At 40.3% G+C, this 17,890-nt stretch overlaps 1 protein-coding gene across 2 annotated transcripts in view; it reads left to right on the top strand.

The window, feature by feature from the left end:
• The window catches only part of dpf3 (double PHD fingers 3), a 28,296-nt gene that overhangs the window by 7,054 nt on the left and 3,352 nt on the right, over positions 1-17,890 (top strand). The window contains exons 2-11 of one of the 2 annotated variants that reach the window (XM_059356669.1): positions 2,382-2,542; positions 4,232-4,339; positions 9,046-9,179; positions 9,333-9,428; positions 9,689-9,761; positions 10,252-10,293; positions 12,199-12,336; positions 12,443-12,571; positions 16,574-16,686; positions 17,735-17,816. In XM_059356669.1, coding sequence (XP_059212652.1) covers positions 2,382-2,542; positions 4,232-4,339; positions 9,046-9,179; positions 9,333-9,428; positions 9,689-9,761; positions 10,252-10,293; positions 12,199-12,336; positions 12,443-12,571; positions 16,574-16,686; positions 17,735-17,816 — 1,076 coding nt within the window. The remainder of the gene's footprint in view (positions 1-2,381; positions 2,543-4,231; positions 4,340-9,045; positions 9,180-9,332; positions 9,429-9,688; positions 9,762-10,251; positions 10,294-12,198; positions 12,337-12,442; positions 12,572-16,573; positions 16,687-17,734; positions 17,817-17,890) is intronic. The other variant, XM_059356670.1, reaches the window with a different exon arrangement.

Genomic DNA, 17,890 nt, shown 5'->3' with positions numbered 1-17,890 from the left:
GCCGGGACTTTTACGCGTTAATTAAGATTAATTAATTACACAAAAATTAACACTGTAAATGACGCATTTTAATCGCACTTGTTTTTGCACCGCGTTCATGAGTTCAGACAAAAACAAACCACAGTGAACATGAAGGAAGAAGCTGATGAGACCTTTGGTTGGCCCCGTGGATGATGGGACATTTAGTTACTAAAAACCAACGGATGGAAGCGTCCATAAGAGCATGGTTGTGTTGCTATGCAACAAGGAATTCACATATCACCGCAGCACATCCAGCCTCAAGTATCACCTCAATGCTAAACATATAGCAGCTAGCGGCTAGTGTGGTAGCTAGCGTGGATTGTGTTTTACTTAAAAAAAAAGTATTCTAGTTTACAGAAGGTCTACCTACCTATAGGCTACCTGGATTTATGAAATGTACTATATTTATAAATATGTTATTGCTACACTTAATGGCAAAAATTGCACTGGTCTGTTGGACTTGAACAAAAATAAACAATATTTTTGTTGCTTAAGCTTATGTATTCAGTCATTATTCAATGGTATACTAAAAATCCATGTGGAAAAAATTACTTCTCACTGTTCTCAGGTCAAATATTTATATGCGATTAAAATGTGATTAATTTTGATTAATTAATGACAAAGCCTCTAATTAATTAGATTATTTTTTTCAATCGAGTCCTGTCCCTAATTGAAACAATAAAGTCATTAGGAAAATGTTTACTGATGTAATAAAACAAGTAATAGGTGAGGTCATAGACTTTCTATACAATCAGATTTATTTATGCATATATATGGTCATTATGAAGAAAGCAGGATGAAAGCGCTTCCACATCATCTTCACTTTTCATACCTGGAGGTCGGCGCTTGGTATGATGTGATCAAGGTCGTAGCACCGTCCTATTATATCAGATTTTTGTCAGCTACATGTGATTCTATACCAACATATTTTAGAGTCATAAAGGAAATCCTGATTTCACTCAAGCATGTTAAATCCATTTTTGGTTTTTGCTCTGTATATATCATTGTTTTGTGGCCTTATCCCTATTTTCATCCTCCTTTCAACCACAAATCAAACACCTTCTCCACACCTATCTGTCTCCCCCTTTCTACTTCATCAGTACATGAGCTACCTGGTTCACTCCCTGCTGCTCCTCACTCCAACCTCTCACCCTTCTCCCTCCCTCCCCCATCCTCCTCCGTCCACCCACTGCCCCTCCACCTCCAAACACTGCACATCTTTGTGGGATTCATTGCAGCCAGAGTGCTGGTCTTTGTCCAGCTTGGAATTCTTTACATATCTGTGCTCGGCCAGTCAGACAGACAGGGTGATGTGCAGGCAGACAGACATGTACACACATAAACAGAGAGACATTGAGTGGGTATATCCCCAGCAGCAAGACATTCTGGCGGCATTCATTTGTGTTTTTAATTCACTGATTATGCTTGGATATGCGCTTAAATAAATCTGGAAATCAGGCTTTATGCATGTCTGATTTGTTGAAATAATTGTGTAGACCTTGTGTAAACCACTGCCTCTGCAACTGAGCCATGCACGCTCCATTAGACCTTATTAGAACTATCTTTCTTCTATCTTCCTCTCAGGATTTCAGCTAAGAATAACCTACTCAAGGTGGATTTTATTTTTTGCAGAAGTGAGTTAATCTTGTTTTTTCTCTCTAATGATCTTAGCTGCAGAAATCTCCCCTCCAGCCCGAGACTGTGGAGGTTATTGATGGCTCACATCCTGATTTATACCCTCATATCGGTCGATACTGTGTGTGTGTGTGTGTGTGTGTGTGTGTGTGTGTGTGTAGCCCATCTGTTGTATGGATTTAGATCCTGTATCCCTCCTTATCTATCAATTTGACAGCATAAAACATTTCTTCTCATTCACGTTGTTCATTATTTTTTCCTGCATATTTTCGCCTTCATTGTGTATAAAAGTCCCTTTTCAGCTCAGCTGTCTTAATGCTTTGTATATAATATGCCACAAATCCAGACTTTACACAACAAACCGAGCGAGCCAAAATATGGAGAGAAGTCTGGGTGTGTTACATTAAGCTAAAGTTAACCAGGACTGAATAGTCCAGCTCATACTTGATTTGCAGACCATACCGAATCAACAGCCGCCCAGCACATGTTATTGCCATTAACCATCCAAAAAAAAAGTTAACATTTAGCTGATAGGACTCAGAGCACAAAAAAGAGAAATCATAGCAGCATGCTGCAAATAGCTTAGATCGATGTCAGAAATGGGATTATTATGTTACTTGTGGGTAACTTGAGACACATGTTAAATGAATGGGGGGGTTAATGTAGAAGTAAAACGACTGTCTAAGCTGCCACGTTCTCTTTCTGTTCTTTTTTTCTGTGTTCAGGCTCGGTGATCAGTTCTACAGGGAGGCCATCGAACACTGTCGCAGCTACAATGCCCGTCTCTGTGCTGAACGCAGCGTGCGCATGCCCTTCCTGGACTCACAAACTGGTGTGGCTCAGAACAACTGCTACATCTGGATGGAGAAGTGCCAACGCCAGCCAGGTGGGAAACCCCATCTGATCCACTGAACACATCCATGCTACTGATATGGTTTTCAACAGATGGGAATGTTTATTGCAGCTCTAGGTGTCCTATTAAAAGTTTTACAGACATGTCTTATAATGGTAATTTATGGGGAATACGCTGCATTACCGTGGTAAGGCCAAAGCTACTGCCAGTAGCAGATTAGCTTCGCTTAGCTTTGCTTAGCATATAGACTAAAAGCAGTGGGAAATCTAGTGATTTCCTGGAGTCCGGGAGGCCATAATTCACCTATGGCTAAGCCCCGCCCCCTCCACTCACTCGGACAAACTGTCAACATTCGGTGATGGGTGCTATGGCAGCTGTGACAGTCGGAGAAATTTCACAGGAGGCAATTAATCATTTTTGGAGACAGAAAGATGAAATATCATCTCAAAGTCACCAAAAGGGCCTTCATTAACAGGTTAGAGGTTTTCACTCGTCTTTTGCATCTTTGCAGTTGCATGTACCCCATGCACACCGTTTGACCATTTTAAACTTAAAATCAAAAGAAAAAACACATAAAAAACGACTGAAAACGGACTAACTCCAATGCATTTCAATGGATGTGGAAGCAGAGAATGTCCGAGTGTATTGAGTTAGCTATGCGCACTGTGATTGGCTCATGGCGTTTGAGTGTGGCTTAGCCATAGGTGAATTGCAGGCAACCAATGTAGACACCATGCAAAATCTAATGTGTGAGACAGATTTTACCTCCTTTTGACATAACCAGGACTGCTGTTTCTACCTCTTTCCAGTCCCTATGCTAAGCTAGGCTAACTACTGGCTGTATATTAAATGCACAAAGAGTGGCATCATCTTCTCACCTATCTCTCAGCAAAAAGTCAGAAATTCATAAATGTGAATGGAATAAAATCATTTAATTGATCATGCCCTGCCCTGTCCTTGAGTTACCACTTGCTGATTTATCCTGAGACATGCAGTCAGAATGCATTCTGCACATCTGGGTCGCCTGTATAACCAAAGGCAACAATCTGCTCTTTACCGAGAGCTGGACACAAATAGCCTCTTCTCCATCTTGTATGCAAAGCCCTTAAGGCCACACCCTATACTTTGTGGCAGACCTAACTCGCATTATATGCATTTATTCTGGGTTTATCCCTCCCCCCTCCTCCTTTTTTTCTCTTCCATGCTGACAGAAAATAACACTTATTTCCCTCCATATCTGTCTTGTACTGAGCTAATGGTGGAATATGATTAAACACAGAACACCTAACATATTGATTTCAAGCACATGCTGAAAGAGTGATGAAGCAAAAGTATTTAAATTGTTTTCTTCTTTGCCATCCTCAACATTAGGTCACATATAAACACTGATGTGTCCGATAAAGTTCCCAGAATTACAACTTTTATGTCAGTTTCTGGAATCTGACCACAAGAGAGGGTTTTTTTTTCGGAATATGTGGACCATTAGTCTGAGCACGGAAAGCGGGACATATTAAGTGTCAGGAAAACAAGTCCAGTCCACTGTGCATTTCTGTGTGTGTGTGTGTGTGTGTGTGTGTGTGTGTCAGGGTCTCAATGCAAGTTTTGTTAAAATTGTAGGCCTGCCAGTGGTTGTTAAAATTCTTCCTGTGTGCCTGTGTCTCTGCATGTGTGTACGTCTCTGTAAATGAATGTGTGTTTCTGTGTGTGTGTGTGTGTGTCCAGGCCAGGCAGCAGGACAGATGTATACCTACCCTGCTCGTTGCTGGAGAAAGAAGAGGCGACTCCACCCTCCCCTGGATCCCCAGCTCCGCCTGTGTGAGCTCCGACTAGGTAAGACAAACAACACACACACACACACACACACACACATATATACACACACACTGCCATGCTGCACATTGACATGCACATTGAATGCCATAGGCGCAGCAGTATTGACCCACAGTTATACAATGAAAGCCACTTTAACCGGTGCATCCATTCTTTTTTTTGTGTTCATGTTCCCGTCACCTACATGCACATTGTCTTTGTGCCCTCTGTGCTCTTGTATGGCTGCACAGAGCTTTAGGGCTTTAGGCGTGCTCAGTGGCGTTAATGTTCACTATCTGACCATCTGGCTCTGGTTAGCCCGTCTCTCTCGCCAGGTCTCCAGGTTCATTCTCTCCCCCGAATCAATGCCTCCTCTCACTGTTCTCTGGCAGTAGAGACACACACACACACACACATACATAAGTGCACAAACACCCCCACACATGACTCTCGCTCTCTGTTGCGGCACAGAAGCACCCTAACTGGGCCTCTATAATCATTTGTCCATGAGGCATTAGAATGTAAGTGAGTCTTATGAGGTGGAAGTGTGCATTTTTTATGTGTGTGTGTGTGTGGGTGGGTGTGTGTGTGTGCGTTATAGGGGATTTTAGGAAAGGAATGCCCCAGGAACCTGATAAGGGGGAGAAATAAAGGCGAGTCTTTGTTTCGACTTTGCCACACTATTGTTTCCCCCTCGCTGTCTTTCAGATGCAATATAATACTCCAGAGCGTTCCACCAAGAACGATTCAGCTCGAAGCATAAGAGTCAGGGGAAAAAAAGAGAATAAACTGCCCAGAAGCACCCAACTCACCAAGCATGTAAAGGGAAAGAAACGCAGCGATACACTGCAGTTAACAAGAGCAGGACAGCCTTTGTAGGCTGGAAGAGTCTCTAGTTTTGTTTTTCAGAGATCCATTTCTGCAGTTTGGCCCAGATATCTATCATAACACGACAGAGGAATGTGAGTGCTCCCCTTTCAGGCTTTTGGAAACGCTTTATGTTTATTTAATGCTTCCTGAGCAGAGAGGTTTGTCTCTGAGTGTATGTGTATGTGTGTGTGTGTGTGTGTGTGTGTGACTGAAGATACACAGAGGCTCTGTCACAAGGTTACTTTGAATTAGTTTGAAAGCAGAACTTTTGTTTTAGGCAGCAGATCCTCTGCTCCTTAATCAGTGGCCGTGCCTCAGCAGCCATTTTGCATCCCTCTGTACGAACTCCTGGTTTAATCTGAGGGTTGCAAAAAAAAGTTGGAAACAACGCACAAGAATTAGATACTTTTGCGATACTTAACATTCATTTCAACATGTACAAAAAGCAATGAACATGCAGACTAAGTTCATTTCTTTCACTCCTCTTAGTAAAATGCAGTGTTGTTGTGAAGTGTCCAGTCAATACCTCACTTGAGGTGAAGTAAAGGCAACGGATTCAGTGTTTTTGTGTTGGATCAGAGAATATTTGGTCAAAACAGGCATGCTGTTTTCAGAATAAATGCCATGTAGCCCAGGGGCATTTTATGTGTAGTAGCATTGCACTGGATGCCGTTTATAAAAAAAAAGCAACCAGTCAAAACAAACATTTTCCTTCTATATAAATGCTGTGCAATTGATTTTAATCTATGCAGATGTTAATAATGGTTCATGTCAATTTCAAAAAGTAAAAGATATATATAGGAAAAGTAACTTATAACGTTAAATATTTAAATAAACTGGAAATTGTTAAAATTGAGAATGGGATTTGGTGTGGTAGCCAAAGTATTCAGTCCAGGAGAAACACTGACACTTTAGTCCCTAGTACAGGTCAAAATCTATAGGTTTCGGACCCTAAATTTCCCATGATGCAACTCAAAGGCATATTCATTAGACTCCCCTGTCTCCCAAATGCTGACATCTTTTAACAATCACATCTCCAGTGTGAAACACTGTGAAAAATTGTATGTCTAAACCCGCCCCAAGTCTAGATAACCTTGGTGATATCACCATGACATCATCAGGGTTAATTTTTCACACTTTGCAAAGCCACAGAAGACATTATACAGCTGCTTTCACAGGCTAGTTCCCCTCAAGCAAACTGACCTTCATGTGTAAAATCGGTGGAGTGCCCCTTTAAGGGCGCCAGCGGATTCAGATCAATATGATAAATGTGAGCATTTATGGATGTTTGCTCGTATGGGGTTGAGGGTGTAGGGTGTTTTCTTTGCAGAGCAGCTTCACATTCTGTCCACCACGTTTTCCCTGGAGAGTCGAGGGAGGGGTGAGGATGTTATAAAGGGGAAGGAGGGCAAAGAAAATGGGGGAGAAGAAAGCAAAGGAAGAAGGGATTCAGTATAGAAGAGGCGGGAGGGTGTCGGCAGAGAACAGAGATGAAGGAGAAGGCATATACGGTGGGTTAGCAGGGGGCAGGTTTAGGGACTGTGGTGGGGGATACAGAGTGGGGAGGGAGGAAATGTCTTGTAACTGCCAGCAAGTCAACCCACACAAACAGACACAAAGAAATGAGAGGAGGAGGAGGAGGAGGGAAAAGAGGAGACCCAGAGGTACAGCCGTGCTCTGTATTCAATAAGAACATCCCACAGCCCTGGCTTTCTTATCACATCCCCACTTTCATTCTGTCTTCATCCTGGTGTTAGAGTTCAGAGGCAAGCACAGAGAGTCAAGTTCATCTCCACGGAAATGAAAAAAGGGAGAGGAAGTAAATAAAGTAGAAGTAAGAAAGAGAGAGTGAGATCCTAGATATAATCAGGCCTATGATCAGGGGTTTTTTTTTTCCGTTTGGTTTCATTATTTCCTTTTTACTTGCACTGTGCACCGGGTTTACCTTTTAATTGATTTTAAATCTGGTGGCCTGCTGTGCTTCCCTTACAGCCTATGCAGAGGGAACACAATGCCCACACTGATTCATTTTGTCTGCTTTGGTCAATTGGCATGTTGTTCTTCGACAACAAGCTTTCTGAATGTGTTTACTAAATAGGACAACTTTAAAAATTCAGGGCATGTCAGCCTGGTGCACACAGCTGGTTACTAAAGTGGCCTGCAATTAGCTCCTAGAGAAAGTTTAACTAATGCAACTTTTGTGTTTAAAGAGACCATGTGGAATTTTCTGAAAATTCTTGTTAATAATGACACCAAGTGGCCGCTTACTGAACTGCAGCCAGCATCCTGTTCCATAGGCACCCTGAGCATTACCAGGCATGTTGATATTATGTTCATGTATCATCATGTTGAACTATGGCCTAGCTTAGGTTTGAGCTAGTTGGTTGGTAGCCCCCACCATACATTGCTCTTGGCTGGTAGAAAAGCAGTTCATAGTTTTCAGTCACGTGACATGGAGTCATGGAGGGCAAAACGCCAGCAAAACACTGGGAACTACAGAGCTACAGCACAAGCCTGATAAATTTAAGATAACCTCTCAAAAGAGGAAAAACCAACATTATAAGGTCTTGTTGGATGTGGAATTGTTTAACAAGCTAGCAGGTTAACTCGCTCAATCTAACATGATAACAGAATATAATAACTTTAACCACAGTTTATTTTAGAAAGGGCACTGCTTGAAACGTGTTCTTTGAAATGTACGTTTAAATTGGTTCCCAATAAGACTCGTAAATGAAGCCAGAATTTAAGGCTGGCTAATGTGCTAGTTAAAGCGGGAGCGTGTCTATGTTCCCCGGGTCCTATGTTCCCCTCCTTGTATGTGACTGGGGAACATAGGACCCTTTTTGAGAAAAAAGGTCCTATGTTCCCCATTTTTCCCAAAAAGGGTCCTATGTTCCCCGGCCTGTTACTTTTTCCACCATTACTGCCAAATTCCATGGCAAACAGGCCTAACCCTAACCCTAACCCTATTCAAAAAGCCAAAAAATGAATTGCAAAGTAACCAGAAAGTAGCTGCTGTGCAAATTTAAGTTTTGGGCTGCTTGAGCTAAGGTGGGCCATGCTGACTACTGTCAGCTGAGTCTACCGTAAAGATTGAAAGATTGGGGGGAACACAGGACCCTTTTTCCAGAAAAAGGGTCTTAACATAGGGACTCTTAACATAGGGAACATAGGGATGACCCTGATTAAAGCTGTCAGTCAGAAACAAACATCTAGATGTAATGTCGCTGACCGTTTGACAATCAAACAAGTGGCCTTTCTAAAGTGAGCAGTGGTGAAAGTTACTATAAGGGATTGAAGGAGTTAATCAGCACACTTTGTTAGCTAGCTAGTTGCAGAGTCACATTCCTCCACTTTGTACTTTGGTGATGTATAGCTACATAACGTTATATCTTGTGTCCCTTATACTGCTGCAAAGCTGAAAGTGTAACATTACAGTTATCTGTACTTTTAATATGGACGCTCAATGCTTCTGTCTATTCATCCCAAAGCACAAGCTAATTAGCTAACATTGGTTACTGTGGTCAAGCTAGCTGTCACTCGTATCTCCTTGCAAATCAGCCACCACTAAAAGTTGGAGACAGACAAAGACTTGCAAAGCAATGTCTGGAAAATGATTGCAATGAAATGTCATGGTTTGACCATGGTGGTTTGTAAGAGGCTGGCATAAACGTCACATACTTTGGATTTTCCCCAAAAAACAGATAAATTGAGGAATTTTTGTAAAAATCCAAGAACAAAGAGTTTTAAAATGATTCTGCACTAGTAAGGACATTGGCTCTGATACACACGCACACACCTGCAGTCTCTCAAATGCTCTTTCTTCCTCTTAATCTCTTCTTCCACCACCTCCTCAGAAGCTGAGCTGGCCCCCAAGCGCGAGGGGCCCCCAGGGGAGGCTACAGCCTTGGAGGCCCTCCTGAGGGGGGACAACCCGCTAGAGAAAAAAAACAACATCTGTAAGGAAGAGGAAACGTTGCTGGAAATACAGGTATTTTTTTATTAATCATGCATGATGTACTGTGGTATGTCTGTTATTAAAATAGTATCTCCTTCTTTTACTCTTTTCAAACCTCTTCATTCATATTTTCACTCTAACTTAACCCTCCCACCGTCTCAACATGTGTGTCTTTGTGCTCCGCAGAGAGTTCTGGAGGCGGATGAAAATGGGGACGGTCTCCATGATGACGAAGACTTTGACCTGGATACTCCGAAGAGAAAGAACAGAAACAGAAGCAAAGTGAGTGTCTCAGACAGTGTATACACACACACACACACACACACACGCACATACAGTAACAGTTTATCTATTCAAAATCTATTTAATGGAAAGGATGTTTCTCACATTAAAGCAGAATTTTGTGTTAAACTTGAGCCACATCTTCATGTCTTTGCTTCATACTAAATGATTACAATACGTTTTGGAAATCTGTTATTTAATTATATTTAATTAAAGAAATTGAGGTTTAAACATCATTCCCGTGTTGTGTTTCCTTTCAGAACAGAGGATCTAATCGCAGGAGGACAGAACCCGCCAACCTCGACGACCAGGACAAACCATACGTCTGTGACAGTAAGAGAAAAGGAAACTTAATTCTTTCTCCATCATGTGATCAGATCCATTGGTTTTTGCTTTCACATAAGTGTATCCCAAAGCTGAAGAAAGTGGAGAAACTCTCTTCTCCTTAGATTTGGCTCTTACAAAAGTAAATTCCTTTATGCTTCTGGAAACCTTTCTCTACATACTTGTTCCAAAATCTTACCTCATGTTTAAAAAATCAACAGACGAGTCATTTTCTCTCATCTTTCAACAATAGTGCCCCTCTCCTTCTGTCCTAAGAGCTGTCCTCTGCAGCATGAAGAAAGAGTTTGCTGTTAATCCAGACCTGACTAGCATGCCATTTGCATACTTGGACAGAGTCCCCCAGCAGGAATGGACTGCCATGCGGATGTGGATCTAGATAGCCTCGCTGACTGAGCCTCCAACAAATGAATCTCATCCTTATTTTGTGTCTTGTGCTGTCTTTCCTTTATTGTTTGCTTTTGTGTCTTCTCTGTTCCAGATAGATACAAACAAAAGCATAACTCAAAAAAGGCTGAAGAAGGTATCTGAACCTGTCCGCCATCTTGTCTTTCTAGAGGCTCCGTGATCTGTCTTTATGATTGGCCTTTTCTTGCTCATGGGCATCTGGTGTGGGAATGGCTGACTGAATCCCTTGGAGATCTCTAACGCTTTAAATGCTTAAGCTAGTCCCGGTTCAAGTGCAAGCTCTGCATGACACTAACGCTACGCTATGTGCCTTAATGCTTGTGCTTATTGCAAGGCATGCACCAAATGATGCTTCAGCAGCAGCAGCAGCTCCACTAATGCCGCTCTGAGGGATGCATGCTTCTTAAGGACACACTAGCTGTGATGTCATCCGCAGATGTAGCCATTGTAGAAGTGTTTACACTGGGTGGAATTTTTTTTTTGTTTCATATGGATCCCATTTTAACCGCAGGACTGGGTTGGCAGCGAGTTTGCAGGGAGATGGTGAAGCTTTGTGGTAAAATATGCAAATTTGTAAAGGCAGAGACAGAAATGGCTGCAGAATTGGGTGAAGCAAGCAAAGCAGCAGTAATATACAGTATAATAAGAAACTTCTAGGATGGCTACAGCTCTAATGTGCTCATAGAGTTCCCAATGACCCCAGGAGCAACTACAATATTAGACTTTAGATCCTAGTTTTTATATAATTAGTGTAGTGACCAGATTGCTATTTGAAAAAGATGCCACTAGTATGATGAGATCCCGTTCAACGTGTTTTACGCACACAAATGAAATGTCCAGTTTCCGTATATCAATTAACTGAGTTTATTACAGCGTCTCCAAACAAAAGTATACTTCCTTCTTAAACAAATAAAGTTATATCTTCAAACTTATACATCACATTCCTGCGGTCAAAAAACTGTGTGCCTCTCGGGCATCTCACAACAATCCGTCATACACTGGTGCTTTATTTTAACTCAGGACATCAGAACGCCACAAACAAACAAATGAAAAATCAAAGTAAAATGGCTCTTACAATTAGCACATAAAATGCTTTCAAACCAATCCTTTTTATATTAAATTATTGACTTCCATGACCATCAGCAGCAGGTTACCAGTCACATTTATTTTCATTAACAATTATTTTCTTTATTCATTCATTAACTGCTTTGTCAGTGTCAGAAAAGAATGTAACTTGCCCTGTATAATTTCCCAGAGCCAAGTTAACATCTTCAAATGGTATGATTTATCCAACCAATAGTTGAAAAGTCCAAAGCTCCTCAGTTTGTCATCATGTAGAGGAAAAAAGCATCAAATTCTCACAATTAAGAAGCACGAGACCAGAGAATGTTTGACTTTCTTGCTTAAAAAATACATAAACTCTTATTCGTTGATTAAAGTAGTTGCCAATTTATTTTTTGTCGATCAACTAATCAATTAATCGTCTTATTGTTGCAGCTCTAGCTGGTTTGCTCCTAATAATCTTTTTCAAACAGATGGTCCTTTGATACTGTACATCTCTCCATATCCACTAATTTCACTAGACTTCCTTGTGAAATAGAAAAAAATTCAACTAGAAAAACTACAATAAAAACTCTTTGATTTTCACTTTAATTAACTAATTTCATGCTCCATCGGGCCAAATTTAGCTAAATTTCAACTTATTTAACATTTCCACATTACATATGTAGCAGAAGAAGCTCCTCGCTCACTGTCTCAAAAGCAAAAACATATCCTCAACAAATCTGTCTTAAATAAATGGTCACATCCCATTTGTGATTTTTTATTCACATAAAATGACTGCAGCCTGCAAACCATCAAACATAAATACTGTCAGCCAGTTGAAGTTCCTGCGAATTAAAACCAGTTATATTCCAATGTTGGCAGGGATGATTTCAAGCAGACTCTTAAACCACTGTACTCCACAGTTTCGCACAATGTTTTACATGTTTCTAATGGACCTGTGATGTTTTATCCGTAGTCTGTGGAAAGCGCTACAAGAACCGTCCTGGCCTGAGCTATCACTACACCCACACTCACCTAGCAGAGGAGGAGGGCGAGGAGGAGAAGGAGGCAGAGATGGCCCCGTCTCCTCCATATTGCTCAGACAACCACAAACGTAAGCTGCTGACAAATACTCGTAACATTTATGATGGCCTCAACCTGTCAGAAAATGAATGGCAGCTCATGCATCCTTCTCCTGTCTGGTCATTTCCTGCCGACAGCTCAGAAAGCTGCAGACGGCTCCATCATCCCCAACGACTACTGTGACTTCTGCCTGGGAGACCAGGACTCCAACAGGAAGACGGGCCAGGCCGAGGAGCTGGTGTCCTGCTCCGACTGTGGACGCTCCGGTGAGTCTCCAGTCTCCACACATGGAAGGTTTCCATTAAAGTTGCAGGTTATTTGGTAAACTCATCGGCATTAATGTAGAACAAAGGTCGTTTTCCTGCAAGTTAAATTAGTGATTTTAAATTTCAAGAGCACCACAAGAAAATGTGTCTTTATAAATCTTCTCTTATCAAGGGGGGTTTCCCAAAATCAAACTATTCCTCTCAGAAATTAGTTGTTTTTGCGAGTCTCATTCTTTAATTTGCGTCTACTACACATGTCATTTTTGTTTCCCTTTACTTCCTTTTTATCCACAATCTTGTTCATGTCTGTTCCTCGCTTACTTGCGATGTTTAATTCTGTCACATGGACTAAAATGGTGCTTCCTTAATGGCCACAAAGGTGGTTCAGTTTAAAACTCTATTTAGATTAATAGTAGCATCATTTGTTTTGGAAACCACATCCACATACTATAATATTACTAGAATATTTACATTTATTTTCATTTTAGTCCAAGTCAAACCAACCTCTCTTTACCTGATGATGTAGATCTGATGATACACTCACAGTGAGTTGAGCTTTCATGTTGCCACAGTCTCTTTTCAATGGGTTGTCAATGAGTCTCGTAGACCATCACAAGTGAGAGCCAACTGCAGTTTCCCTCCAAAAACAAGTAATAATGATTCCTAGGCTCCGCTGCTTGCTTCATCCTGCATGCTTCTCCATGTCAGCATTGCCCATCAGTAAGGACTTCTGCCTTTAGACGACATGCATTCACTCTTTTGTTGCTCACGCATTACTTTATGGCACATTTGGCTGCATTTTTTTTCTTTCCCCCCCCCTCCACACTAGCCAAAGCGGCCTCTGCTGGATATCTCAGCAAAACATTTCTCCAATCAGCTCAACCGTCTTATGCAGTAAGAGAGCATTCATTTCAACGAGTGAGATCATGCTACGGTAGACTTTTGTTAGAACAGCTGCGAGACTGTGTGGCCTTGTCTGTGTTGCTCTGACACTGATGTTTTCATGGTAGCTGGAAGAGGAGGAGTGAAGAAGGATGGGAGGAAGCCGAACGCTCTAGAGGAGTTGTTCGGCAATGCGTCAGACAGCGAGGCCTCCACGTTTCTTGGCTTTGAAGATGCCGAGCTGGAAGACATTTTTTTGTCAGACGATGATGCTGTAGGTGACAGCTGATGACGGGACTTCCTGACTACCTGGACTTCGTGGCAATAAAACTAATTTTCTGATGAATTAATTGAGGGAAGACTGGACTACAGTGGCTCGCCTTGAAGATCTCCACATTTATTTTGACGTGTTTTTTTTTTTTGAAGATGTAGGACGTGAATTCCTTTTTCTTCCATTTTTTGGAAATGTTGTCTCTGATGGATACAATGGAGGATACGAAGGATTTTACCATTCAACACGTTAAAACATTTTCCATTTTTTCATAAACCAACAATAAACTCACTTGACTTTGCTTGCGTAAGATAATCAACACCATAGACTAAACTTCAAGGCTCCATCCTAAATAGCAGACATGGTGGACCAGAGAAAAAGGAATAAATTAAAACAGGGGGAGGGATGAACGTGGACTCTTGAGCCTCTCCATTGGCTAAAGAGGACAGGTAGCCGAGAGGTAAGAGCCAATCGGCACTCCATTGCTCCTCTCTGTCTTTACAGACAAGATCTTTTCTTTTATCACACTGAGTAGAAAAGTCTTTTTCTACTGCCTGCTGCTAAGTGCTATCCATTCCAGCTGATAGGCTATCTTTGAAACTGCCACAGCTAATTTCCCCCTGACTGTAATTCCTCAGTTTAATTTGGGAGGCAGGCAGCAGCTTAAATCTTTCTGCTTTAAATTTCACTCAGATCACGTTTGTCTTTATTCACCCATCACAGGCTGAAAAATGTTTCTGGCTGCTTTCCTAGTCTAGATATAAATCAGTTCATTCTTGATTCTGGCTCATTCATGGCTCATTGATACCCCATTGATATGAGAGAGACACATTTAGCTGTGTGCATGAGAGGCTGACAGCACCGTGAAGCTGTGCACTGTAAAAAAGGTTTGTAGAAATAACAGTAATACACTGTCAAATACATCAGAAATAGGGCATAAAATGAAAAATTGTATATCACTGTATTAGACACTTTTAATTACCGTAAATCAAAGAATAGCACAAAACGTATACTTTTTTTTCTGTCATAAAATGGAAGAAACACAGTTTTGCTGTAAAATATAACATTTTCATATATTATAACATTTCAAATTTATGGAGAAATACCATGATGTATGAATGAATGACACAATTACCCTAAAAATAACAGGATTATTCAGACTAAATTACAGTTTTTGCTGATATTTCCATTTAAATTTAGAATAGAAAATCCACTCACTGTCATTTTTACGGTGAAGTTCTGGCAACCACAGCTGCCGGTATTTTACCGTAAATTAAACAGATTATTTTTTACAGTGTGGGGACACTTTAACACACAGTGGCAGTAGATGTAAAATGTTTTTAATAACACAGGGGACACGAAGACACTTTTACATAAACCAAATATGTTTCATTTTGTGTTGTCACAGCTGTAGATTTGTTGGAGGATGATAAAATACAGCTTGGCTATGTTTTTCCTGGACACACGTCACAGCTTGTGTTTTGTTTTCCAGACATATAATCACTTGTCTTTTGTGGTTAGGTTGCATTTGAAGCTATATTTCATTCAGCTGTGCCATTACAGACAAAGTTAACACTTACTGCTGGCTCTTATAAAGACATAGCAATCTTCTTTTGAAGGAAGAAATAATGTTTTGAAATTACTTTTCAATGACTTGAAAAATGAAAAAGTTATGTTTTTATTTTATTTACAGCATTAAAGAAAAACTTCACACTTAAAAAGACCATTTGCATATCAAATACTCACAATGTGTTATCTTGAATTTTTAAAGAAAACGTTTTCTCACATGCCTCAATGGAGGTCAGGTTTAACAACAGGAAAACATCAGTCTCATTTATTCAGTCATATGCTTGCTGCTTCACAACATGTGCTTTTTCGCCCAAATCTTAACATTTAAAACAGAATGCCACTACAGTCTCAGACGAGCTGCAAGTCCATGCCAGTCTGGACGAGTAGCTTTTGTTAAACCTGGCCTCTATTTATTTCAAATCATTCATCATGGATTTACTACATTTTTGGAAGTTTTTGGATTCAAAGTTCACCGTGGAGGCATGCAAGATAAACAAAGAAGAATTCATGGTAACACAGTCATTGATATACAAATGATCATTTTTAAGGGTGAAACATAAGTATAATTCTAAAATCTGAGCAGTGGAAATAGTCAATTTTTAATCATTTTCATTAACATAGCCTGAAACAGGTCCTCAGGAAATCAGATAAGGCAAGGCAAGGCAAGGCAAGTTTATTTGTATAGCACAATTCAACACAAGGTAATTCAAAGTGCTTTACATACACATTAAAAACAGCAAGACACAATTGAGAACAGTAAAAACAGTCAATTATAACAGGGAAGATACAGCAGGATAAAAAAAGAGATAAAATAATAAAAAGCACAAGTCAAACATTGTGTAGTTAAAAAGTAAGGGCAGTAGAGTAGAGCAGATAAGTGTTAAAGTTAAGAGTACGCTGCAGTAAACAATAGTGTTTTTAGTCCTGATTTAAAGGAGCTGACCGTTTGGGCAGACCTCAGATCTACAGGTAGTTTGTTCCACAGGTGAGGAGCATAATAACTGAAAGCTGCCTCACCCCGCTTAGTTCTTGTTTTTGGGACACGCAACAAGCCTGCAGATCATGTAAATCAGCTTTTTATGGATTATGTAAATACGTTCAGATGTGTGTCAGTCTTCATTTGCTCTCAGCTCCAATTAAGAGCTCCTGCCACGTCTCTCAGCTTTCACAAAAGAAACACCACTGAATTTGCTCTGTAAACTTATCTGGCAATCCACTCTGTCACCCCTTCCTTCTTTCCTTCTTCACTTTTCCCGCATCTCCTCACCGTCCCTCCGCAGGTCACCCCACATGTCTGCAGTTCACTGATAACATGATGCAGGCAGTGAGGACGTACCAGTGGCAGTGCATAGAGTGCAAGTCTTGCAGCCTCTGTGGCACCTCAGAGAACGACGTATGTATAGAGAATGATCCTCTGTTGCAACATTTCCCTTTCAATTTGCTTTGCAGTGCACCAGTTTTTTCCCTTTTATACATGAAAAGTCAGCCCTGGCTCAGAAACATGTTTGGTAACACTTTACAATAACCATCTAAGTGATGTTTATAGATGGTTTGTAAACCAATTATTATGAACCATTTACAAAATTCTATACATATTTAATCTTTAAATGTTTTTAAGCAATTTCTTAAAGGCATAAGAATCATTTTGAAATCATTTACATACTTAATATCATGTTAAAAATGTTATAATGAGTGTAAAGCTATTAATAAACTAATAATTATGTTTGTTTATGGTAAAGTAATCTATTTGGCATTTATAAATTATAGTTCAACATTATTACATTTTCTATTCACCTTTCTAAATGGCCTATATACGGTTTATAAATGATGATTAAACATTAATAAACTATCTGTTTACCATTTATAAACTGTCTATTTACCATCTATAAATGATGGTTATTGTAAAGTGTTACCATATCTTTTATAGGAGAAATATGGATAAAAGAAGTAAATGATAAATTATTTGTGTAGCACAATTCCATACAAATGCAGTTCACAGTGACTGTCAGAATTTATATCCAGAAGGATATAAATAACACTAATGGTGTAACCTTTTTTATAAATCAAAAAGGACATAAATGTTAAATTAATTAATTCCTACCATAGAGGGCATTGCAAAAAAGGTGTATTTTATATTGTTGGATGTTTGTTCTAACTTTTGTGACAGATGTAGCAGCAGTTTTGGAAAAGACTTTGAAGCTCCATTAGCTGTCCCATTATGTTTTGAAAGCTCCCTGTATGACTTGCCAGACCTCTTTTATAGCTGATAAATGCTGCAACATAATGTGAGTCACATTAATAGAAGCATCTGTAACTCTGATTTATTAACTCCAGCATTTACATCCTTTTACAGGCAGGGTTGCTGTTCATTTTTCTGCCCCCTGTACATATTTTTACAGATAATATATATCTAATATGTTAATTGTATGCTGCTAATGCAGGACCAGCTGCTGTTCTGTGATGACTGTGACAGAGGGTACCACATGTACTGCCTGAAGCCTCCAATGACCAAGCCTCCAGAAGGTACAACAACACACTCTCATGAAAAGGGTCTCACGGCAGAGCTCCAGGCTAGGGCCCACTTCTTCTGCTGGACC

Source organism: Centropristis striata, chromosome 18, assembly GCF_030273125.1.
Source record: "Centropristis striata isolate RG_2023a ecotype Rhode Island chromosome 18, C.striata_1.0, whole genome shotgun sequence".
NCBI classification, from domain to species: domain Eukaryota; kingdom Metazoa; phylum Chordata; class Actinopteri; order Perciformes; family Serranidae; genus Centropristis; species Centropristis striata.
Note: the sequence above shows the minus strand (reverse complement) of the source record. Positions and strands in the feature narration are given on the sequence as shown.